The 24,440-nt window shown below is 37.9% G+C and overlaps 2 protein-coding genes across 3 annotated transcripts; one reads left to right on the top strand and one right to left on the bottom strand.

Annotated features, from left to right (window-relative positions):
* The first annotated feature begins 13,946 nt into the window (after window positions 1–13,946).
* Window positions 13,947–16,696, top strand: LOC126790543 (COBRA-like protein 7). The gene is made up of 2 exons (XM_050516822.1): window positions 13,947–14,485; window positions 14,961–16,696. Exons 1-2 carry the CDS (start codon window positions 13,966–13,968, stop codon window positions 16,391–16,393), a joined length of 1,953 nt encoding a protein of 650 aa, XP_050372779.1. The 5' UTR covers window positions 13,947–13,965; the 3' UTR covers window positions 16,394–16,696.
* A 635-nt stretch (window positions 16,697–17,331) lies between these two features.
* On the bottom strand, window positions 17,332–21,340 carry LOC126790674 (two-component response regulator ARR1-like). 2 transcript variants are annotated; one of them, XM_050517005.1, is made up of 6 exons: window positions 20,883–21,340; window positions 20,238–20,390; window positions 19,758–20,138; window positions 19,392–19,468; window positions 18,089–19,231; window positions 17,332–17,981 (listed from the first exon to the last, which is right to left on the bottom strand). In XM_050517005.1, the coding sequence occupies exons 1-6, from the start codon at window positions 21,055–21,057 to the stop codon at window positions 17,907–17,909; spliced, it is 2,004 nt and encodes a 667-aa protein (XP_050372962.1). In that variant the 5' UTR covers window positions 21,058–21,340; the 3' UTR covers window positions 17,332–17,906. The 2 variants fall into 2 exon arrangements, with proteins under 2 accessions (XP_050372962.1, XP_050372963.1); XM_050517006.1 differs by having other exon boundaries at window positions 17,333–17,978.
* Between the last annotated feature and the right edge of the window lie 3,100 nt (window positions 21,341–24,440).

Genomic DNA, 24,440 nt, shown 5'->3' with positions numbered 1-24,440 from the left:
TTCTGACATTGTCAAATGGTCGCAATCTTCTAGTGGCAGGATGAGACGTAGTGTCGTTTGATGGTTTTCTGTGCGGCATCGTATTAAGAAAGTGATCTTAAATGTTCTATTGCTCTTTATGTGTTTAGTTATTTTTACAAACACCATGAGTTTTAACTTTCTAATATGTTACTCTTGTAAAGCAAATGGAATTGCCCAAATGTCTGGTATGTCAACTCTTGCTAGTTGGTGCATGTTTGATTACATAGAATTAGAAGAGGCTCCTGATAGTCAAGTTGTTCTCTCATTACTAATTGTTCGGGGTTTCTGCTTTATGTCCTCCCCATTATATTAAGACGTTTTATTAATGAATGCTTGAGAGTAACCACACCGGCTCTTACAAAAAAAAAGGGAAATAGAAAGTGATTGGAGCATTTTTAGCGAGGATTGACTGTTGACTTGGTGAGGATGTTCCATCAATGATGGCAGATCTATGGTTTGAACTTTGGGGGAAAAATTAGGAAAAACATCATTTGGCCAAGTCTGAGGTTGAGAGTGGAATCCATTTCTTTTTTTGTCTGTAAATGTCTGCATCATTTCAGCTAAACTAAGAATCTAACCATGTCCTAAATCAATCATTTTAGCATAGATGTCAAAATTTATGTCTCTTAAATGGATAAACGACTCAATTGTGCGTTGTCATTTTTATTATGTTGATTATCATGAAATATCTTGTTTCTGTATTTCTTATTGTGATTTTTAAGAGATTAATGTTTCTTTTAACACTTCTTTCTTCTTGATAGTAAGAGTGTGTATCAGAACAGTGATTTTAGGTCATTAATAGATTCTATTGATTACATTTTCATTGGTTTTCAATCATATTATTTTTATGTCGATGGTCAGAATTAAGGTAAACATTATCATGTAATGTGTGCCTCCCTAACGTACTAAAATGTATAACAAAATCTAAATATTGTACATGCATGTGTAGCAAAAAATAAACAAACCCAAGACAAAATAGAACGAGTGCCATGCATTCAATTCTAGATTTTGCTCATGACTATGATGTGATGAAGAAGACTATGCGTCTTAAATCATAATGATAGTTTTAAGGCAGGGAATCAAAGGCTGAGAACGACAGTCGCATAATTTCTATTTACTTGTTAGCTTTTCAGCTGGGTAAGTACAATGTTGAGCCACCCCCTAGCTATCAACACTTGATATAATAGAGCTGCTGCGTCTAAGTAATTGCGCCGTTGCACCACCACCACATGTGGTGCAATTCACTATTGAGTGTCACAAGTTTTTATTGCCATTGGCCCCGACTCATCAATGAAACTAATCAAACTATATGACCCCAATCAAACAATCCACCCTTGCTACTTGCTAGCTACTCCAACACTCCATTGTTACAAAAAAAGAAAAAGGAAACATGATATATGCTTAAACTCGTATATATAATCACTAACCGGTTATATTCATATTCTTTAGTTCATTCATTGAGCATTTCTGCATAAATATCTCTAAACAAAAATATAACAATTTGTTTTCGTTAACTTAATTATCGATAATCAACTGCACACTAATTATTTTCACCATTGCGAATACATCATCTACAGTGAACTTGTTTTAACTCTATGGTATATAGTGCCTACGAGGGTGATTTTTCTTCTGATATTGTATGTTGTCACTGACAATTTGGTAATGGGAGTATGGGACTAAGTGAAATTTATCAACGGGAGAAGATTAAGTTATGTATACTGGCAGGATGAGAAAAGTTAGTATGTAATTTAGTAAAATCAATATAGTATATTAGTATTATGCACCTAGTATTTGAGGGAAAGGCTATGCACCATTCTGACCTTAAATGTATATTTCTTCATCAATGGAGAAAGATTTAAACCTTACAAGTAAATAGACCATGAGATATAGTTCAAGCTGGTTGGTCTACCATTTACAGAGCATATGCATCAAGATTTTGTTTTCGAATTTCTCCAATTTACCAACTCTATTATCTCCTTGTTTTGTGACTTTATGTCATGGATTGTAGAAGACTAATATGTCAAAAGGCGGATTGGATTGTTGAAACTTGGAACCCCATTTTGTAGCTAGCTAATTAAAAGAAAAGGAAGGACCTCAAACGCTAAGCACAATAGAAGTTGTGATAATATTCTAATTAGATTATGTTTTCCTGTTCCTCCTGAAAAAACAATGCTGCTTCCAACTTCTGAGTGCTTTGCTAGATGGTACTAATTAAATCTCAAATCTTTATATAGTTAGTGTTGTCATGGTGTCAATAGTACCACTATACCATACACCAATACAAAAGTGAAGAACATACTAATACATAGCTCTTAATGTTACATACGGATGAAGCCACGAATGAAAGTAGTTGATATGATCAATCAGTCCATAGTCTAGACGTTCTATTTGTAGTAGTTTGGTGACAATTAAGTTTGAGATGTGCTTATGGTGAAGCTCAAACAAACAAAGGAAAAACCATCAAGTATTCAAGCAAACAAAGGGAAACCATCAACAGTCCCATGTCCTGAAACTAGAAGAAGTGTGAGAAGAAAGTTAGGTCGTAAAATACGTAATTCGATACTAAAATAATTATCTATCTCTCTCGGTCTCCTAATTAAGATCAAGTGTAATATATGTTTAGATATCTAATAGGTAGGTCAAACTTTAGAGATGAGTATGCCAAAGTAGCTTGCTACTAGGACTTGTTTAGTGCCTTGATTGGTGTTGCACTATACAGTTTACACCCCCAAATCTAGCACAAGTTTTAAGCCTAACTAGGGTTACGGAGCCTCTAATCTCCAAGGTTTAATGATAGTGATAATGAAAGAGATGGGCCTGATCCATGGTGAGACCCGGCCCGGAAAAAGTGGTGGTTTTTGATTAGATAGGAGATGGGACCCAAAAACAGGGAGCCCCAGGATTTGAGAGGGGGTTCTGGAAGTGCGTGTACCTCGGATACCATGCCAATGCCAGCTGCATCACATGGACCCCACATAAAAATGGGGCATGTTTGGGTGTGCTCTCCAGCTCATCGTTTAAGACTTTAAGGCAGCCTCATCAAATTTGTCCACACGTGTCGTTTGAATTTTGCCACTTGTCTTCTTAACTAATCCGATCAACCGGAGCCGGACTTTGCTGACTGGCCGCGATTTGAGCAACTGATTATGCATGGTATCGAACCCATAAACCTCTTTGTTCAGGCCGGCCGGCCGATCGAAGTCATCAGATGTTTGTCCGGCTGTGTAGTAAGAGTACACTAGCATTTAGATTTGTCAATAGGAAGGATATACTATATGTTCACTCGTGATCTCAATTTAACGATAACAAATATATTTCTTTTTATATTTATTAGGTAATTTTAAAAATAACGGACGATAAAGTAAAACGTGTAGCGTTGAACGGTTACAGGAGCATGAGTCAATTATTATTACTTCATATATATCTTTATTTAAATCCATAAACAAATAGACAAACTATAGTTATACTTATCATTCTCATCAAACTATTAAATCAAAATTTGAACTAATTGTATGTTTAAAATTTGAGTTTTTTCCCCCCTTAATGGACTTAGGGGTGGACTTAGTTCTATCAGTTTGGTTTAAGAGCACTAACCCAAAACCGAAACTGAGGCCTCGGTTTTGTATTTCTCAAAACCGAAAACGGAAAAAAGATATATTAACCACGATTTTAGTTAACTTATAATTCAGTTCGATTCGGTTTCAGTTACATAACCTACCATTTGTAATAACTTTTCACACTTGACTTAAAACAAAAGTTAAAATCAAAATAAAGTAGCAAACTACAAGTTCAGTACTTCAAATTAGTAAATAAGTAAACTACATTGCAATAAGTTAGAAACAAGAAATAAAATCAATAAATTTACGATAGAGTATTAAACAAAACGTAATATTTAATGAGTTAAAGACTGTGAGTAATTAAGTTAGACATACTAGTCCTAAAAGTTTTCTCAATTTCGGTTCGGTACGGTTTTAGTCGGTTTTCAGTTTTTCAGTGTCTAAAAGTTCACCCATAAATGAACTATCTCAACGTCATACTAGTCCTCTTAGTGACAACCAAACTTGAATAGCGATAAGAGGATTGGTGTTTTACGCTGAGAGTAGAATCAACTCACAATTTAGTTTGAGTGATCACAATTGCGGCTTAACTAAATTGTCACACCTAATTATCCCAAATTCGTAAACATTAAACCCCTTGACTTGAGGTTAATCAGGAGATGATTAATGCTAACATAAGAACCCAACAATGTTGCAAACACACCTAGTTGGTCAGTTGGATCACTCGACTACTCTTTCTGCACTTTAGCTCGTTGCCAATTGCCAACCCATTTTTCTCAACAACAAAAATAAATATATATTTGCCAAACCCATTGCCAATTCTTGATTTGTTGACTTTGTTCATTTCTCCCTTGTCATCCCATCTTATTTTTCATCTTCTTTCTACCCTTTTTCTTTCAGGTCACAATTTTCTATCTCCAAAAACAAAAGGTGTAATAGGAATTTGATTGAACCCTCACCCCTAATGGCCCTAAACAAGGGCCAATGTAAGCTAACGTGGTCGGTGGATCTAATGGTGTTCCCACTGAATTAGGGTAAGCAAAACTAAAGAAAAAATGCACTTTGCGATCCCTGTTCTTTGTTAACAGGCAAAGCTTAATGCATGATGAGACCTTTACGCACATGGTCGGATATGGAATTATATGAAAAAAGGACGACGCTGCTATCCATCACTCTATGCAATATGGCACCACTACCAATCTATTCAAAGAAAGTCACCACAGTCCCAAACTCATTCCCATTCCATTCTTCGATCGATCTCTACAGCCAGAAGTGTGCCTCATAATTTGGTTGACACAGTGGCGATGAGTCACGAATGACTCATAGTCTTTAGTCACTAATCAATTTTGAATCTTGTGTCACTAAGGTTAGGAATTTCAGAGTTTGGCATTTAGGGTAAGTGTGAGGAGTTATTTTTAAGAATATCTGATATTTATGATTCACCAATCATATGATCCACTCTTTATGAAAGTTATCTTAACGAAGTATGTGATGTGAGAATATTATTCGCGTTGTTTTTTAATTTACGAGATTTGAAGTATTGAATTACATGTGTGATGTGACACAACACAAACTTTTTTATGAACTTATCAGAGCCCTAGTGGTTGGAATGTACTAAGCATCCTAAAATGACATTTTGTTGCTAGTATTTGATGTTTAATCCACCAAACTAAAGCAAGAAAACATGATCACCAATATTAACCAACAAGTGAATAATTTCATGCAAATGCTGAAGGGGCTACAACAAAGTATAGCATACATCATTGTCACAAAGATAAGAAGCTAATAATAATAAATATTACCATTGCAAGTGGAGAATTACAGTTGGGTATATATTGAAGGTGGCCATCAATTAGATATGGCCATATGGGTCTTATGTTTTGTTTCTTTCTTTGTTCATATTGCCACCCATGAATCCACAGTATAACAAATAGTTGGAACTCTTTAATTGATAAATCCGGAATGATAATATTATCAACAAATGAGTACAGTAAAAAATTTATACTTAATTTGATCATCATATCATATATATCAACGAAGAAATAGCAATTAATAGATACAAATTGTCATCAAAATTACAGTTGAACCTACACCCTACAGCATGATACAGAGGTTTGAGATAAGCAGTAAACACGTACTGTACTGCAGGAACTTTTGTTTCTTCGATGCATGGGGGCATTTCCAGAAATGGGAGCCTTCTGTTTCTTCTTCTTCTTCTTCTTCTTCTTCTTCACTCTTGTCGGTCTTAATTGTGTAAACTCATCAAGACCCTCACTTCCGATCGTCTCTCTCACTCTGCACATTTGTAGATCTGCGAGGCTACTTCATTATTAACTTTGAACTATTTTTACTCTTTCTTTTTCCGTCAAAACAGACGAGAAAACAGAGCAACACTAACGAAACTGTAAATAACTATAGAGGAGCTAGTGAGCTGAACTGAGCTGGATGATATAGACCCGGGAGGAGGGGTGTGATAGTAAAACGGGAAGTAGGGCACAATTGGGTTCGGCGGCGGCGGCCCCGGGTAGTTCTTCCCGTTCGGCGGCGGATAAAACGCGCCTCCTCCGCCCCCACCGGCCGGCGGAGGGTAGTATGTGTAAGTGGGCTGGGAAGGCGGAGGGGGAGAGTAGTAGGTTGTGCCGGAGCTAGGCGGAGGTGGGCACTCGACTGAAGAAGATGGAGGTGGCTTTGATGGCGGAGGAGGTGAAGGAGGCGGTGGCGAGGGGACTTGGTAACATGGGTTTTCGCATGCGGCGCACATTGTGCATTCGATCTGGTCCTTTGAGGTTGTCTGAAGCTTGGACACTCGGAATGACGACACAGTTGGAGTTGAGATGATCATTAGGAACGAAATGAGAAGAAGCAGTGGGAAGAAATTTCGAGTTCTTTCCATTTTAAGAAGGTGGTGTTGAGATCAGAGAGATCTCAGAGAGGAAAAGAGCAGGAGGAGGAAGGAGGAGAGGATTAGGTTAGGAGGTATAAATATTCGAGTATGAGTGGAGTAGGGAAAAGAAGAGAGGGGAGAGTGAGAGCTTAATGGTGACTTTGTATTCGAGGGAGGGAGTTAAATGATCGAGGGTGGAAGAGTAAAGAGGGATGAGTGTAAAGGAGAAAGGTGGTAGCTTAGCTATGGTGGCTCAAAGGGTCCGAAAAGATTGCACCGACGGACGCGTATTTACTTTCCATAGAAAGTGAGCTATGCCTTGTATTGCTTAGCTAGGGTACCTCCCTTCTTTCTATTCCACATTTTGAGGTCTACCTACTTGGCTGAGGTGCATTTTTCATGTTATATTCGGGCTATATGGGGGTATGGTAGCCCTTATTTTCGCCCTAATTAAGCTTGGGATATACGCGATGTAAGTGTGACAGGATATGTGGGCATGTGAGACCATATGTCGAGTCTAGCGTGAATGCAACATGTTGTGGGTAACTATTATAATTCTCTCGTGCTGATTCATACCAATTATTTTAGTAGAGCTACTATCGGATCCGGAAAGGATCGTTAAATTAGTGTTTCTTCAATTCGATCTCCAAAGTATATAAGTTTATGTGTTAGGGTTTAAGGTTTATCACTGATCTCACATTTTTATTACTAATCTACATGAGAAATATGTTTACTTATGTGAGTTTAATAAAACATAAATAAATAAAAAAGATGTTTACACAGGTGGGTAGTATGCCACATATCTTTTAAGTTTTTTCCTATGAAGATAGTTATACTTAGGCTAGGACTGATCTTCTCGTGTTCAAATCCTCTCAAACTAAAGATGTAAACATATTTCTATCCCAACGTACATAATGTCGTTGAAAATTTCGAAACCCTAATAAGGTATAGCAATACAGCGCACAAAAAAGTCCCCTATAATGGGATGGTTTCATATTCATACCATCACATGCATATTGAACCTCACTCTTCTAAAGTAGATATTAATTAGCTTTTTGAATAAAATTGCAACACGGTAACACACTAACACCTGCTAGAGTTATTAGTTGCTGGTTGCTACTAGCCTGTGATTAGTTCGTGGTAAAGCTTGAAAAGGTGAAAGATTAAGTGATTAACGGTAAAAAGTCGCACAGTCATGTTCATACGTAAACGGATAAAATTGCTCGGTGACGTAGAGACGTAACTAAGTCGCAACTTCCACCTGGTCGTCCGATGAATGCCTCTACTTAACTGGCCTTCTCGATCGATCGAGCTCTTTATTTTCTGGGATGGAGAACAAAATAGAAAAACTGATCGCCACTGTATAATTGCTGGTTGCGTTTGTCAGTTGAATTAATATGCGTAAAGAAATCTTGAAGCATTATGCTATAAATTAGGATTGGCATCTGGAATAACAGATAGAAACAAGTGTGGGAGGAATTAGTTGTTAAAGAGCTCCAAGATATGGCCCTAGGCCCCTAGCTGGCATCGAATAAAAGATTCTGCTATTTTTGGAAATGTGTAGAATTTCATGGTTCCTGATCGATGATGATCTTGTGAACTACTTTAACCAGGCATATCAGACGTTTGCGCAGATATCTTGTCATATCGACCAAAATATATTGTCAATTCGTCTTACAGATCAGAACTAAACGATAAAGAGGATACTAATAATCAATGTTTTCAAAAACTCGCCTGTTTCGTTTGAGGCTTAAAAAGCTCAACACTTAGTCGAAAACGCTTCGTCTTTTTGAGAAAGGCGTAGAGGCGCAAAAAGCGTTCCACTAAGCCGCAAAAAGTGAAAAAAACGCGCACCAAGACGCAAAAAACAAGAGAGGAGCCGCATCACAGATCCCAAAGAGATCAAAACTTCATCAATTCGATAAACTAAGAACACAAACACGTAGATCACGAAGTTGAGATGAGAACCTATACCGGGAACAACCCAATCGGTGGTCGGAGACGTCGGAAAACGTTGCAAATTCGCCGGAAGAAAACCTGGAACAGTCGGTGCTTCCCCTCTTCGATTCTCCTTTCTCCGGCAGCGGTAGGTCGAGGCATGACATGGGGAGGACAGCGGAGAGGAGGAGGTCACAACGCGACTGGTGCACTGGCCGGACACGGCCTGACGACGGTGGAATCATGTCGAGAAGTCGCGCGGTCGTTGGGTTGCAGAGGAATGAGGTCGGGACTCGGGAGCTGAATATGTTTTTGGGATAAAATGAAGCTTTTTGTTTTCTTTCCAATATTAATCATAGCCAATTTAATGATCCAATGGCTAGGATTTAATTGATCAATTTCTACGGCTAAGATCGCACCGTAACTAATTCCCATTTTCTAAATACATTCCTTATATTTCCAAACCTTATTATAATAACTCTGGAACCCAGAAAATTCTCCGAAAATTTCTACGTTCTCGTCGTAACGTATATTTTAATATCATGCTCTTCGATCAACAGATTCACTTAATCGAAACTCATAAATAATATTCTCGAGCATTTACTGAATTAATCACCGAGATTGTAAAATAATCACCATACGATCTCAACTTAGCTCGTCAATAATTTCGGGGCTTACAGTAGATCAAGTTATGTCGGTAAACTTTTTGAATTGTATGGATCTAGACTTTTGCTACTTTACTTAATATATGTATGCATGACAATTGTTATGTTTTATAAGCTATTCTTCAAGTAATATGTATAAGAATAATAGTTACACTTAAATAAGTTTATTTATTATTTTTATGTCGCAAGGGTTACGCTTTTTACGCCTTACGCCTCTATACTCTCGAAAAAAACGCTTTGAGGTACGTTTTAGCGTTTTAAAACACTGTTAATAATACTAATAACAACTCTAGCTGATTCACGGAGAACATAAGTTTAGTAATCAAGAGGATTACTCCATGTCCATCTCCAAATTGGAGAAAATGTCTGGTACGTGTTCTTACAACTAACATGCATGTATGTAAGTCATTCTTAACAAATGACAACATTATTCGTGTGTTAAATACTGCACCCTTGAGTCGCGGAATGGTTCCGGTCAAAAACAGACGAATCAAATCGGAATTTGTCCAGCCCGGCTAAATAATAAAAAAGGGTCAATATTGGGCGGACTCAAGTAAGACCCCAAAATAAGATATTGAAGCCCTCACATGGCTGGGTAAGGCTTTCAAGGAATTTTCACATAAAAAAAGAAGAAGATTGAAGAATGGAACCTGATACCGAAATGCAGATTATATATACAGCATGCAGAAGTTATTGCTTAATTATTCGAAGCTCTGATCAATGTGGGATGGAGGAACCTCGTTTCATTCGCGCCATCTACCCGAATTTGTACACTTATAGATATATAACAATATAAGCCAAGTTAATTTGTTACATTTATGTTTGCATGAGAACAGTGATCTCCACCGTACCTTAAGCTCCTTAAGAATATAGGCTGGCTTAATCCTTAATTAAGAAGTAAATATCTGTGGCCTAGCTAACTTTCCAGCTGTTTGAATGGTCTTTCAGTCGTCACAACTCAATCTCACAATTGTGGAGAATGATTCGATCTAGTGATCTACAGATCCCATCTTCTGGTTAGTGAGTAGTGACGATACAATGATTAATGCATGCTAATTTGAGTAACTTCTTTTCAAGATTACAATATATTCAGGCCACGGCCATTGATTAATTAGTCCGAACTCAATAACATGATTAATGCATGCTATAATTTTGATTTTAGTACGATATTAGATCAGAACCATCAGCAATATTATAGAATTTCTAATGCTAATGAGTAATGACTGAACACAATCAACATGCAGGGAGCCCGGAATTGCTTTTATAGTTTAACAAAGCAGGTTTTCTTCAAAGCACATCAAAAGCTAATTTGATAATTTTGGTACGTACAAATCAAAAGCTAGTTACATATACAATTAAGTTGTTAGAATCTTAAACGTAACTCATCATATATGCATCCTCAATCTTTTTAACGCTTCCTTTGCACTTTCTGAGTGTCCAAAACAGTTCGAGCTTCTACTGATATTCTACATCGATCTTATGACTGCATAAATTCATAATTTGTTTCGTTACGTTTGGTAATTAATTGAAAAATTAATGCCAATTCTAACTTCTAAAACCTGGATCACATGCTAAGGAGTCAAAAACCAAACGGTGCTGTTACTGCAAATCGATTATGTACAGTGATTTGTGAGATATACATGGCGTTAATCAATTAGGTAGGACATTAGCAAATGTGAGAGACGATGTATATTGATGAGTTTTTATTGTGAGCCAACTGATGAACAAGAATATGATAGATTGTGACTTGTTCGGACTCGATCACCTCCTTTTGCTTATGCAAATCTTTGTTTTGGTCCCTCTCGTTCCACTAAATCAACTGGCCCACACTCCGACTTTGACATGGTGCTTAATCAGGATCACATAATACATACACCCAAAGAAACTATACATACAAGTGACACAACCTTATATACAGACACTAATACAGACATGTGTGCCGCCTAGGCGTGACTCATTGCTTAGAGACAAAATTGGGACCCTGAAATATAAGGGACTTGTGTGGTAGGAATTGTGCGCTTGATGAGGATAAATGGTATTATGATTCCTGTGAGGATAGTTTTAGGGCATTTTATTCCTCTATACCACCATGACATATATACCGACACGATCAATTCATAATTCTTATTTGCTGTCGATCAATTTCCACCTTATGATGCCAAGTTACATGTATCATGAGTTTTAAAAAGGTTGTTATGTGAGTAATTATATTCCTTATCTAGGTGATAGAAGAGAGAAGTCGATTATTTTAGCATGCACGGTGCAAGTGTGTTAGGCACAGAAGGAGTTTTGAGCGATTAGATCTTTAGATCATAGTTGAGTCATGTGCGGCAAGGGACCTTTGTGGCTATATTGAGTGACCTCCATGGCATTCAAGTCCTTCTTGACATTCGTGGCGTTAACGTCCTTCGTAGCAGTAAAGATTTTCGTGGTTTTGTATTACACTTGACCGTGTTCTTCAAGTGTGAAGTAATTTTATTTTTCTCAATATTACCATTGATCATTCATTGTCAATTGTTTGAAATATTTATTCGATAGTAAAATAAAGTTCTTTGAATTATTTCGCTGCATATCTCTTAATTGTTCTATTTAATATTTTCTTCAAGATTATTCTGCTGCCTATTTCTTCAAGATTTACATATGGGTACAAAGCACGTGATTTACATACATATTTTATGCTAAACATTTAGAGATAGCTTTCATCTTGAAACTCATGTTTCTTAGTTGGATATATAGCATGTTTCAATACGCCATATCCTTCCGACTCTCCCGAAACTGTGTAAAACATTTGCATGATAAAGTTTAAAGCAATTGCTCAACAAAATCAGTGGTCCTATACCGAAAAAACTACAATTTAGCTTCCTCCAAGATTTCATCTCATATAAACATAATTTAAACATAAGTAAAACATTTGCATACTGTCCAGCGAATAACCTCCAACGGGGATGCTTTAAATCCTTTATTCATAAGGATTAAGGTGACCGTGACACCGATATGAACCATGACACCTGCATCTGCACATACCTCATGACTCACAAGAGCCCAATTTGTTTTGGGTATTCCCTCAGGCTGAAGGCCCACATTGCAATCAAATGTATAAACAAACCCAACACTAGCCCAGTCTGCCTCTGGAAGGCTGACATCTCCAGTGGTCCCCACGACAGCGTCAAGACGCGGATTTCAAATGTGCATAGAGGGAAGCACAAGACAAGGAGTGTTCCGTTGAGACAAGGAACAGAACAAAATCGATAGAAGCCGCTTTCCCACATTTCCAAAAACAAAAACAAAAAACAAATTAAGAATCATTTCTTGCTAATCGCTTTCACGTTTGAACGAACCTTCATTTGAATCAATCAAGGACGGCAACAGTTAACAGTGTCTAAATTATTATACATTGATTAATTAATCAAACTAGTTGTTCAAAACCGAGATTACACCGTGTTTTCAACAACTCCCTTCCTCTAGTCATTATAACTAAGTTCAATTACGATCAGCGCTACGAGATAAAAATCCGACCAAGAATAGAGCGTCAGCTCTAATAAGTGACGGTGTTTTATTCAAATCCGTCTAAAATGTAAAGCAACATTTTTTTTAAAGGGGTTTGGAACTCAGCCTAACTGAAAAAACTTGCGTACAAACTAATATGTACACGTGCATCCAAACTCTCGTTTATTTACACACTTTGTGAATATAAATACATGATTTTAACCATTCAAAAATTTAGTTTATTACTAAAGATCATTTATGTAAAATATCAATATAAACAAAAATCGTCTTCATAGTCTCATGATCAATCGTCAATTTGTTTGATGCAATCGACTATGAAGACGATTTTTGTTTATGTTGATATTTTACAGAAATGATCTTTAGTAATAAACTAAATTTTTGAACGGTTAAAATCATGTATTTATATTCGCAAAGTGTGCAAATAAATGAGAGTTTGGACGCACGCGTACATACTAGTTTGTACGCAAGTTTTTTCCTAGCTTAAATAGGAGGCTTAGCCCCACGCCCAGTTTTATTTATTAAAATATTTATAAAATTTTACATGGGGGGACATATAAATTGTACGCCGTGCTATATAATCACTAGTACACTTATCCTCGTAGAGAATATCCTAAATGATAGCTGGAGTTTCATCTAACCAAACATCATCTAAGTAAGACTCACAAGTAAGGTGAGCTAATCTATCGACTACACAATTTGCTTCTCAGAAAATATGTCGAATTCTAAATGTAAATCAGCATTTAACTTTTAGCTAGTGATGCAACTATGATTATATAATGATTTAGTTTCAATAAATGTTGAGAGTTAGCATCCAGTTATTTGAACTCGAGTATGAGGTATGAACTCTCCACGCCTAAAGCTCTGCGTCAAAGGATATAAAATATCTATGTCACGGCCTATGAACATGAATAATAATTTCTTGGTCAGGTTCATATACTCTTTCTCGAGCAAGAATAGATCATGACGAACTGTCTTAAAAATGAAACAGTATTTAACTTCAAAAAATGTTAGTGAGTTAAAAAGCGACTAAGAATATATAAGAATTTTGTTGTAATGAACACCAACAATTTATTGTATTCCAACTCAAGTATGAAGTTTCCTCACCTAAAACTCTCATCAACCCGAGCATTTTCACACGAAAAAACACCACCCAAGTACAGAATTTACACACCTGAAAAACTCGTACAAACTCGATCATCCGTTGTGGTTAAAGAATACTAAGAGTCTAGTCTAAGATTAATTAATAAATTAAAACAAACCAATAGAATAAATCCACGATTTCAAAATCACAGATTCCACGTACGCATTCCACTCTCTCCTCTTCTTCAGACATATATAAATCCCATTCTCTCTCTCTCTCTCTCAATTCAAAATTTCCAAAAACCCTCACACCATGGCCTCCACGACCAGGCCCTTCATCTTCACCCTCGCGCTCCTCGCTATTTACACCTCCCTGCCACTCACCCTCTCCCAGCCCACCGCCGACCTTTGCAACGGCGTCTTCATCTCCTACTCCTACACCGACGGCAAGCAGATCGCCCCCACCATTCTGCCCCGCCAGCCCTACCGCTTCGAGTCCCTCCTCACTGTTCTCAACAACGGCGAAGAGGACCTCAAGTCCTGGAAGGTCTTCGTAGGGTTTCAGCACGGCGAGTACTTAGTCTCCGCCGACGGCGCTGTCCTCGCTGACGGGAGTGCGTATCCCGGAAGCGTGGAGAACGGCACCGTTTTCGTCGGGTTCCCACAGACCGATCTGAAGACGGCGATTAAGACCGCCGGCGACTTGACGCAGATGCAGGTGCAGGTGAAGCTGGTGGGGACGCAGTTCGGTGTGAAGCCGCCGAATGTTCCGATGCCGGCGAATATCTCGTTGGCTAATGACGGCTTTCGTTGCCCCAAGGCCTCTACGGAAGGTCAGCTCCTCTATTTTGCTCTGTTTTAGTTTGAATTTTTGTTTTTAATTGTCATTTACATTTTTCGGATTATCTGACTTGCTCTGTATATAACATTTTGATTTAATTTCGCCCTATTTTTATGGCCATTGTAATATAAGTTGTTTGAATTGTTTCCTGATGTAATAGATTCAGCTTATCGGCGTCTAAATCATGTGATTTGCCTGTTAGTTACTGTTTTCGATAGGTCTTTACTCGAGTCTGTGGATCGTTGATTTATACTTATGGTAGAGATTGTTTTCGTGCGTAATGTAGGTTCAGCTTATGCTATGTATGGAAAAGAGTCGTGTTTCCTTTGTGTCATTACATTATCACTTTTAGAACATTTGTTGGCATTCTTGCTGTGTGGATGAATTTGTTAGTGTAGCTGAATTTCTCAGGGTGTGTTTAGCAAAGCTCTTACGGTTTTTTTTTTAAAATCATGTTTTTGTTTCAGGGAAGAGTGTGATGGAAGTCTGTTGCGTTGTAGATTCTACGGTGAAAACAAACATCACTGTAGATGGAGATTTCCTTCCTCGCCAGAATGGCGATCTGTCGATCATGTATGATGTGACCCGGACGCAGGAATCAAGTTACTTGGCGCAAGTTACAATAGAAAACCATAACGCTCTAGGTCGTCTTGACAGTTGGAAGTTGAGCTGGGACTGGATGGCGCTAGAGTTTATCAATACAATGAGAGGGGCTTATCCATCTGTTGTTGATTCTTCTGATTGCATATTTGGGGAACAAGGTCAATACTGGGGGACTCTAGACTTTGCAAATGTCCTGAGTTGTGAAAAAAGGCCAACCATTATTGATCTGCCTCTTGAAAAGACCAATGACACTAATCTTGGTAAAATCCCTTATTGTTGCCGAAATGGTACTATATTGCCAAAAACAATGGATGCAAGCAAGTCAAAATCTTCATTCCAAATGGAAGTCTATAAGATGCCACCAAATATCAACCGCTCTGTGATCATACCACCTCAAAACTGGGCAATCAATGGCTCTCTGAACCCTGATTATAAATGTGGTCCTCCCGTTCGGGTGAGTCCTAGCCAGTTCCCTGATGCAAGTGGTTTACCAGTGAATTCAACTGCAGTAGCTAGCTGGCAGGTTGTGTGCAATATTACACAGGCCAAGGGAGCAAGCCCTAGATGCTGTGTTTCATTTTCTTCTTACCTCAACGAATCTGTTATACCATGTAAAACTTGTGCATGTGGGTGCCCTAGTAACACAGCTCAAACTTGTAGCACAACAGCACCGGCGATGCTTCTTCCACCAGAGTCACTTCTTGTTCCCTTTGTGAACCGATCTGTCAAGGCAAAAGCTTGGGCTGAGCTTTACCACCTACCAGATCCGAACCCGACTCCCTGTGGTGATAACTGTGGTGTCAGCATTAATTGGCACTTACTCTCAGACTACACTAAAGGATGGACTGCAAGGGTTACACTCTTTAACTGGGATGAAACTTCTTTTGCCGATTGGTTTGCTGCAGTACAACTGGATAAAGCTTCTCCTGGTTTCGAAAAAATGTACTCTTTCAACGCTACTCTTGTGGAAACAGATGGGGTCAACAAAACGGTGTTTATGCAGGGTCTTGAAGGATTGAACTACCTTGTGGCAGAAGTTGATGGAAAAAACCCGGAGAAGGATCCGAGAGTTCCCGGGAAGCAGCAATCGGTGATCTCATTTACAAAGAAGCTTACTCCTGGAATTAATGTGGCTAAAAGAGATGGCTTTCCTACAAAAGTGTTCTTTAATGGGGAGGAGTGCTCTCTTCCAGATATCATCCCAAGCAGTGCTCACAGAGCCGTCAAAACAAGCTCAGCCATTTTGATGCTTACTGTCCTCCTAATGGCTGCAGTGTTCATGCTGATGCAGCAATAGCCAAGTATTGAGGGCACTTCAAGATCTCTTAGCTGCTGCTCATTTTTTCATTCTTTCTGTGGTGACATTGATATATATGCTCAACGAGGAGGTAGTTTGCCGAATCTCAGCTGCCAACCATCTGTGATTGGTATTTTTTAGGGTTATGAGGAATCTTGTATTGGTGGTACTGCAGTTCATCTTCAAGTGACAGAGCTACATATAATTGATCGGTCTACATTTTGTATAAACAACTATCTAACTAGGTTGCTTGCTCAGATTTCTTTTGCTACATATATATACTTTGGTGAAGATTCAATATAATCTCTGTTTCGAGTGTCTGAAATTCTATTGATGTTTAGTATATCGATCATGGACTCAAAATTTTCTTCGAGTAGCACCACTGCATTGGTTAAATGCACAGGCAGAACTAGTCATCCGTGCCTAGAACAAGTCATTTGTGCCCAGGATCCGTAAATTATACTTGCTTTTACTTGTTCCATGCAATACGTAAGCAACTATTCGATTGTTCAACTGACATGATTCTATTCTGTAGGATTCGTTTTTCTCTCTTTTTTACTCATTTTCTAAATGTAAGAATGATTCTTAAGCTTCATTTTCAGACCAATTTTGGACCACGCCTTATCCGACCAGTTCATGTTTGTTGTATTATTCCTGTTTGCCAGTACTCTCTACCTGCAGCCATGTGGCTTCAAGCTTTCAACCTTTGTTCAAATACTATGAACCGTTTACGTGGTCTTGTTCTAGTTATTAGTCGACTTAGATGTAGACCTGTTCTGTTTTTTACGGTAGCAATTAGAAACGAGTGTTTCTAGGGCACTCTACTGCATTTGAAACATATACTTCGTTATGAAATCTTGAGCTGTCTTGTTTATCAATGTAAATTTCTCCATATAATTATCTCGGAAACAGATCCAATGAGGATAGGAGAACCATTATGACGAATAGGGGTGACAGCAAGAAATAGAATCCCTAGAAATTTTACAACCAGAAATAAACGCCCAGACTTATGCGCTGAGCAAACAAGTGAAATTTATGTACATCAAAGTCTGAAATCTTGACAAGAAAGAAAGATTACAAAAAACAAAATAAGTAGATTACGAAAGGCAAACTTTATGTTATTAGAGTTAGAAAAGGCTCCTACAGGGCCTGCAGATGTATCAATAAACCTACTCTTAGAATACTTAACATGCGCTAATTTCTTCCCCAGGACCCCAGAAATAGCAGTTTCTTGCTAGCCAGTCAAAATTTTGCATGTATGCCTTTGCATATCATGCAGCAGTTATATGCATAACAAATATATTTTGACATGATTGATCCTCACAACTATCCATCAGCACGATCTTAATGTCCTAAAACCAGCACAAGCATGCAATTCATAAAGAAACATACGAAATTGGGATCCTTGGAATAAACTTGATATCCACCGTGATTGCAGAAGAAATGACTTCTGTTGTGGCCCTTATATATACACCAGAACTGCAATCATACAGAATATTGTAGGGAGTGCATTCTACACAGGAATATTATCCAAGGAATACCCATCAAAGTCAAACTCATTTTCAGATGGACCAACTCCCCCTTGCTGCTAGAAAACACAAGATTTTAACATAAGAAAAGGCCATGATAATTTGAAACTTCTTTATGACAAATTAAAAACCAGAAGACAATAGAAAAAGAGGAAGATAAACTGACCTGTTTGAGAAGTGCACTCATTAGATCCTCCTGACCATATTGATCATGAAAAAAGTTATTCTGAGATGCATCAGAAAGCCTTTCAGACTTGATCCGAACTGCATTATCAACGATACGACCGGTGTTAAGGTGTTGACCAGTATTTTGCACATGCCCATGATCAGTGCTAGCCCCCATAGGGAACATAACTTTCCCAACATTCCGGCTCTGTGCATTCCTTTGGTTAGAAGAAAATCCTGAATCAAGGCTACCATGACTGGAGTTTGCATGATGAGAGGCATCAAAGGTCAAGCCTACATTCTGTAAAGTCCAATCGTTGGACTTGTGCTGATGTAACTCATTAAAAATATCATAGTTTGGAACAAATCCACCGGATCTTTTTATCTCAGAGTTAACATCTTCTGGAAATGATCCTTTAGGCGTGAGGCAGGACATCCCTTGTGTATTGCCAAGAGTATAAGTATTGACAGGCAGTTCTGGAGGGTTGTTCAAAGGAAAATTCAACATTGAGGAGTTCTGTGGAACTGGATTATATCCTGTCCCTCTGCCACCATCAGAAATCCCATTTCTTCCTACAACTCCACTAGTAATCCCATTGGATACCATAGGCTGTCCAATTGATGATGGAATCCTAGGTACATGTGTCCCTGTACTTTCATTCAGGGTCGGCCCTCTCGACTGTGGATGACCAATCATATATAGAGAGCTGTTTTGGACTCCATGGGTATTCACTTGCATATTCACAGCCCCAAGGGATTGAGCAGACTGGTGCAAGGTGGCAAGCTGCTTTGCCTCCATTGTTGTTGGAATCCCGTGAAGTAAGTTCATTGGTTTACCACTGCTATGATGTTGCTGCCCTTCTGCAAGCCTCAATTTTGGATTTTCAAAGCTGAACAAGTTCCTTTGATCAACAACGGGCATTGGTATGACAGATTTTGCTGTTGACCTACCAAGCCCAGCTGCTTGAAGTGTTGCAAGGCTTTGAGCAGGAAGTTGACCAGTGACTGCTAGAGTCTGAAGATCCATCCCAGTGAGTGATGACATTGCTCCAAAAGATGCATCTTGAGAACTTATGAAATTGTTGTTCAAATTACTTTGGTGCTGCGAGACCCCACTCAACCTTCTAAGGTACAACCGATATTTCTGTTCCATAAGTTTATGTGGTGAGTTTTTCTAAAAGAGGTAGCATATTTAATCATGTCATATGAAACACTATACAAGAAAAGAAAATGCAAAGAAGGCCTGTATGCGTTACTCTTCATTAGCATACAGACTTCTTCAAAATAACACAAATGTACTATACCTGTAGATGGCTCGCAACATTTTCTCTAGTGAGCCCAGGAACATTCATCAACTCCAAAATTTTCTTAGGCACCGCCTCTGTATCAATTAAACAATTTGAATAACATGAGAAAATACAAATACTGTTGATGAAAGAAATACTGTTATAATCATTTTACAGATGCATAAAAACTTTATCTCAAGGTAGATCACAAAACGCTGAGTCATGATAAAATATTAAATTCAGTTTAGACTCCAATTTCCAGGAGAATTTAAATGGCGCAACACTCAAAAAGGATAAACAGGGATCTGTATGTAAGAGTATTATAGCTCAATATACAAGGATGGGTGGCAACTAGAGATGAAAGATATAGGGAAGAAAACATACTATCAATGCCTAGTTGATTGACAGCACCGACAAATTGTTGATGGAGCTCAACTGACCAAACCACCCGCGGCTTCTTTAACGTGGATGTATCATCCCTATCCTCCGCATCTTCATCCTCATCCTTCCTCTTCTTTGAGTTTTTCCAAGTTCCTTCATTAGCTGAGGATGAGTAATCTGGTTCTTCACAAGGTTTTTGTTGCCGATCTCCTTCATCCACACTTCCAGATTGCTCAACATCCTTCCACTCATTCTTCTTCTTTCGAACTACATGCTGCCATATGTTCTTTAGCGCCTCAATTCGGACTGGTTTAATTAGATAGTCACAAGCACCATGAGTCACACCCTTCATAACAACACTTTTCCCATCATCGGCAGACATCACTGTAGATTTACATGTATCGCACATCAGGTCAAACTCATACATACACAGTTATGTGTAATGCATAAAACCATATGTAGTATTTGAAACAAGATACTCACTGATAACCGGCAGGTCCATCTCTAACCCAATGTGCTCAAGCAGCTTAAATCCATCCATGTCTGGCATGTGGACGTCACTAATTACTACATCGTATCCATTTTTGTTCTCTCGAAGCAGGGACAGTGCGATCTCAGCTCGATTACATTTAGTCACTAAAAAATCCCAACAAATTATGTCAGTTACTCATCACACCAATCACAGAAGCTACAGATCAAAATAAGGCTATAAATCTACAGAAGCCACAAATTAAAACTCAAGCTTATCTTGGAACAACACGATTAATTCCTAGTAAGATCAAAACTTTAACCAAGTAATATGAAACTACAAGTCTACAATCATGTACAAAGTACAAACAGTCTCAAACTTTAACACAACCCATGATTAGTAAAAACTGAATCTAGCCAGACCTATAACACAGTGCTTGGATGGTCAACCTATAATTAAATCCAAATTAAGGTTCATCTCATACCCTTTCTCTACTGCACATTCACAATCCATTCAAGATGGATGAGAAACAGAGTGAGAGAAAACAAAGACTCATGCTTTGACACATGATAAGAAATCAAATCTCCGATTAAATCGGTGAAACTTAACAAACAAACAGTGAAATAGACTTTAAAGAAGACCAATTAAGAGGGGTGTACCTTCATATAGACAAGTACGGAGCATCTTCTCCAAGATCATAAGACAAGTAGGATCATCGTCAACCACCAAGACTCTCAAACCCGCAGGAAACTCAGGGACCACCGTATCCCCCGATTTCCAAGCACCACTTGAACTCGCCGTTGACATAGATCCTCTTCCGTTGCTAAGATTCATCTCTAAACTACCGAATCTCGGAAGAGAAGAAAAACAGGGGTTCTATATAGATAACAAAGGTTGAAAAGCACAACCAGAATAACCGAATTACATGCTCAAATTCCGGTTTTGAGTCATCCCAACTCAAACTCAGACCAACCCAGAAGAACCAAACAGCTAAAGGAACCAAATTTTTGATTTCTGGGGGAGAAAGGCGAAAAATTTATACGAATTATATATGTGTAATTATTCCCAGATTGAAGTTGAAAGAGCTGGACTTGTCTCTCTCTGCTTCAAAAGACAAATTGAGCCTGTGCTTTGTGTTTTATTTTTCATTAAGGATTTGTTTTATATTTTTTTTCTTTATAATGCTTGAATATATTTTATTTCAGAAGTGGGGCACTCCTGGAAGAGTGGATCCAGCTCATAGATAAAAATATATATGAATGTGAATCAAGTTAATTAACTAACTGATCATCCTCTTCCTTCCTAAATTTACTCAAATTCTTTCTGGGTTTTACACTTTTACTGGTGTAAAACATTTTTGTATCTGTTTACTCTTTTTGGACTGTTTTTTCTGATCTACTCCAGCTGCTACAGAAATAGATGATAAGTTTGTTAAGATTGACCATACCCTTCAACCCCTTCATTCGTAAATCTTTCACCAAAGTCAGATTCAATTCATCTTTAGATATTTATTGGTTAAATTTTACTGTTAACAGAAAATACAAAATTAACAGATTTCTAGTATTAGCTATAGGGATTTGCTTCCATGTATTGCAAATTTCTGCATTTATGTGGGAATATCAATTGTTACTTTCCACATTCATTTTGGGGTACTCTAATTCTCTTTTATTATTGAGAAATTTTTATATGCTACTGTAGTTCACATGACAATACCTAATGGTACTCTTTACGTATTATATTTCGACACGTGAATTTATTACACTAAAATTATAATCTAACATGTTTTTATTATTTGTGAAATGACCTTCATGGGTATTGATGATTTAGAATTTGGGGTTTAGGGTATAGGTTTTAAGATTTTACGGCGTATGGTTTATGGTTTAGAGTTTTAGAAAGAACCCTAAAATAATTTTTAACAAAATAGTTAAAGTATAATTTTCTAATTAAATATTGCATGTCAAATTGTGATTTGAATGGTACACCATTGGGTTTGCCACGTTGTGCTAGAATGGCACAGAAAAATTTCTCCTCATTATATGTCCTAATTTTGTTAAACACTTAAATTGGTTGGATCTGACCTACCTGGCTAATTAAAGAAACTCATGAAGGCTTCCCATTTTGATACACATTGAATACATGATGTGGCCTTTTTCCTTTTTACAAGAGTTTTGATTGGTCTCTTATAATTCAATTATTTGAATGGGGCTTATTTTAGGAAAGATAACGTTGCCTACTTTAAATGTATGTGTGTGCAATGCATAAAGAGGGAAGCCCCTTTCATGAAAATAGTATAACAATGTTGACATTAATTTGGATTAGTATGTGTCTGTGTTTTTTTTAAATAAATGGGCTAATACGACTGCGCTTAAGTCTTCATTAATGAAACGGTCGAATATAAAAGGGGACGTGAAGCTTAAATTCCTGGTTATAAAGACTTGACATAATATCAAAGATCATTACAAACAAGTGCCCAACAAAGCAGTAACCAACAATAGTACTACACAAATGACGACTCTATATGTTTCGACCAACAATGACATAGTGGAGAGAACACTAGATACGTAACATTATCAACGATAAAGCAACAATTACATATCTTAATGTCCAATAAAACAGCTCTCCAACTATATTGCCGTCGGAAAAACCCAACGACACTTAGTCTCATCTTACTAGGAGGTAGCGCCCATTTAATAAACCGGCGATACCCATCCAGAGCAAAAAAGGCACACAAAGTGCAAAAACCTACACAAGAAATTTCTTATTGGAAGCAAAACGAAATAACCTAAAACAAAATACTTAAATGCCCTAAATGGGCTACTTTTTCTGTTGACCTAGGCCAAGGCCAAAATAATGGACCCAACCCAAGTTAAGACCTCACCCCAAGAAGCATGGATACCAACATCAACCAAGAGAGTCTGGCCCGCTCCCGGATTGTCGTCGATGACATCTTTCTGGTCTCACCAGGTTGTCGCCATCACACCACAAGAAAAGCTTTGATCCCACCCAACATGCCCTAGATCGGATCGGAGAAATCTGATCCAAAACTAGAGCCGATTCGGGTAGTCAGACCCGCATGGTGCCACCACAAGCACCAGCGTCGCCAGTAGCCTCCAATCACACAGCGCCATCCCCCGTCGCCGACAAAACCAGCGAGGAGCAAACCACCCCCAAGCACCGCTGCCATCTCCATCCTCAACGCAAGATCCTTCACCATGCAACCATAATCGAAAGGCTCGATCTGATCACTCATCAGCCATAAGTCCATAACAGATGTAACAAAGCATGTCCGACGACGGCGGGAAGGCTTGCTACCAGACAGGGAGCAAAAACCGAAGGTCGGACAATAGCGCGTGAGTAGAGCTGGATTGGTTGGTATACCAGTCTTAATTTTCCAATCCCATATACCAACCAATATATATTTGGTATGAAAAATTATATATTTGGTATGAAAAATCCACAATTTATACCAACCAATAATGTTGGTATACCAATTAAGTGGTACGGTTGGTACTCGGTTGGTACGGTTGGTAATGGGTTTGTACCAACATATTTAAGGCCCAATCCAAATAAGTAATAATAAATAAGTGTAATAACAATTGAATTCCAAAGTCTTATATAACTTCAACCAAATTACCAAATATAAAGTCATAAATAGAAAGCCAAAGTCCAAATAGTCAAACTGTTAAAGTACTTATGAATTCTCAAAACAATTGAAAAAATAAATGATAGGTTTAAATGCGATATATGTTGACATGTTGTAAGCAGTGATGGTGCTACTGATAAGTCTAAGCATTTGTATTTGGGAATTCTATTGAATTGATTCATTCATAATTAAATAAAGAAATTAAAGACGAGAAAAAGAGTGTAGTTGAGAAAGAAACTCAGAGATATTAGATTAAAGTTAGTAGATTTATACGGTTTGAATTTATTTTTTAATAAATCTACGGTTGAAATTTAAATATATATATATATATTAATTAAATAATGTAATGTAATATAAGTTGGTAGGTACAATATACCATGATATATGGAAAATCTATACCACCTACCTACCGTATTTTTAATATTGGTACGGTATACTGTACCATATACTATGTACCAAGTATTTGGTATACCAACATATTTGGTACGGTTGGTATACGAATTGGTTGAAATGATTTTCTATACCATTGCCAACCCTACGCGTGAGGCGTGTTCCCCTAACCCTAAAGTTTTTT

This window comes from Argentina anserina, chromosome 4 (assembly GCF_933775445.1).
Source record: "Argentina anserina chromosome 4, drPotAnse1.1, whole genome shotgun sequence".
Lineage (NCBI taxonomy): Eukaryota > Viridiplantae > Streptophyta > Magnoliopsida > Rosales > Rosaceae > Argentina > Argentina anserina.
This window is presented reverse-complemented; position numbering and strand designations above follow the sequence as displayed.

Excerpts from the sequence above, each read along its gene's own strand:
- LOC126790543 (XM_050516822.1), top strand. The coding sequence starts at position 13,966 with ATGGCCTCCACGACCAGGCCCTTCATCTTCACCCTCGCGCTCCTCGCT. Across the intron at positions 14,486-14,960 it reads CCCCAAGGCCTCTACGGAAG|GGAAGAGTGTGATGGAAGTC; the intron begins GTCAGCTCCTCT and ends TTTTTGTTTCAG.
- LOC126790674 (XM_050517005.1), bottom strand. The coding sequence starts at position 21,057 with ATGAATCTTAGCAACGGAAGAGGATCTATGTCAACGGCGAGTTCAAGT. Across the intron at positions 20,391-20,882 it reads CCGTACTTGTCTATATGAAG|TGACTAAATGTAATCGAGCT; the intron begins GTACACCCCTCT and ends GGGATTTTTTAG. Across the intron at positions 20,139-20,237 it reads GATGGACCTGCCGGTTATCA|TGATGTCTGCCGATGATGGG; the intron begins GTGAGTATCTTG and ends GTAAATCTACAG.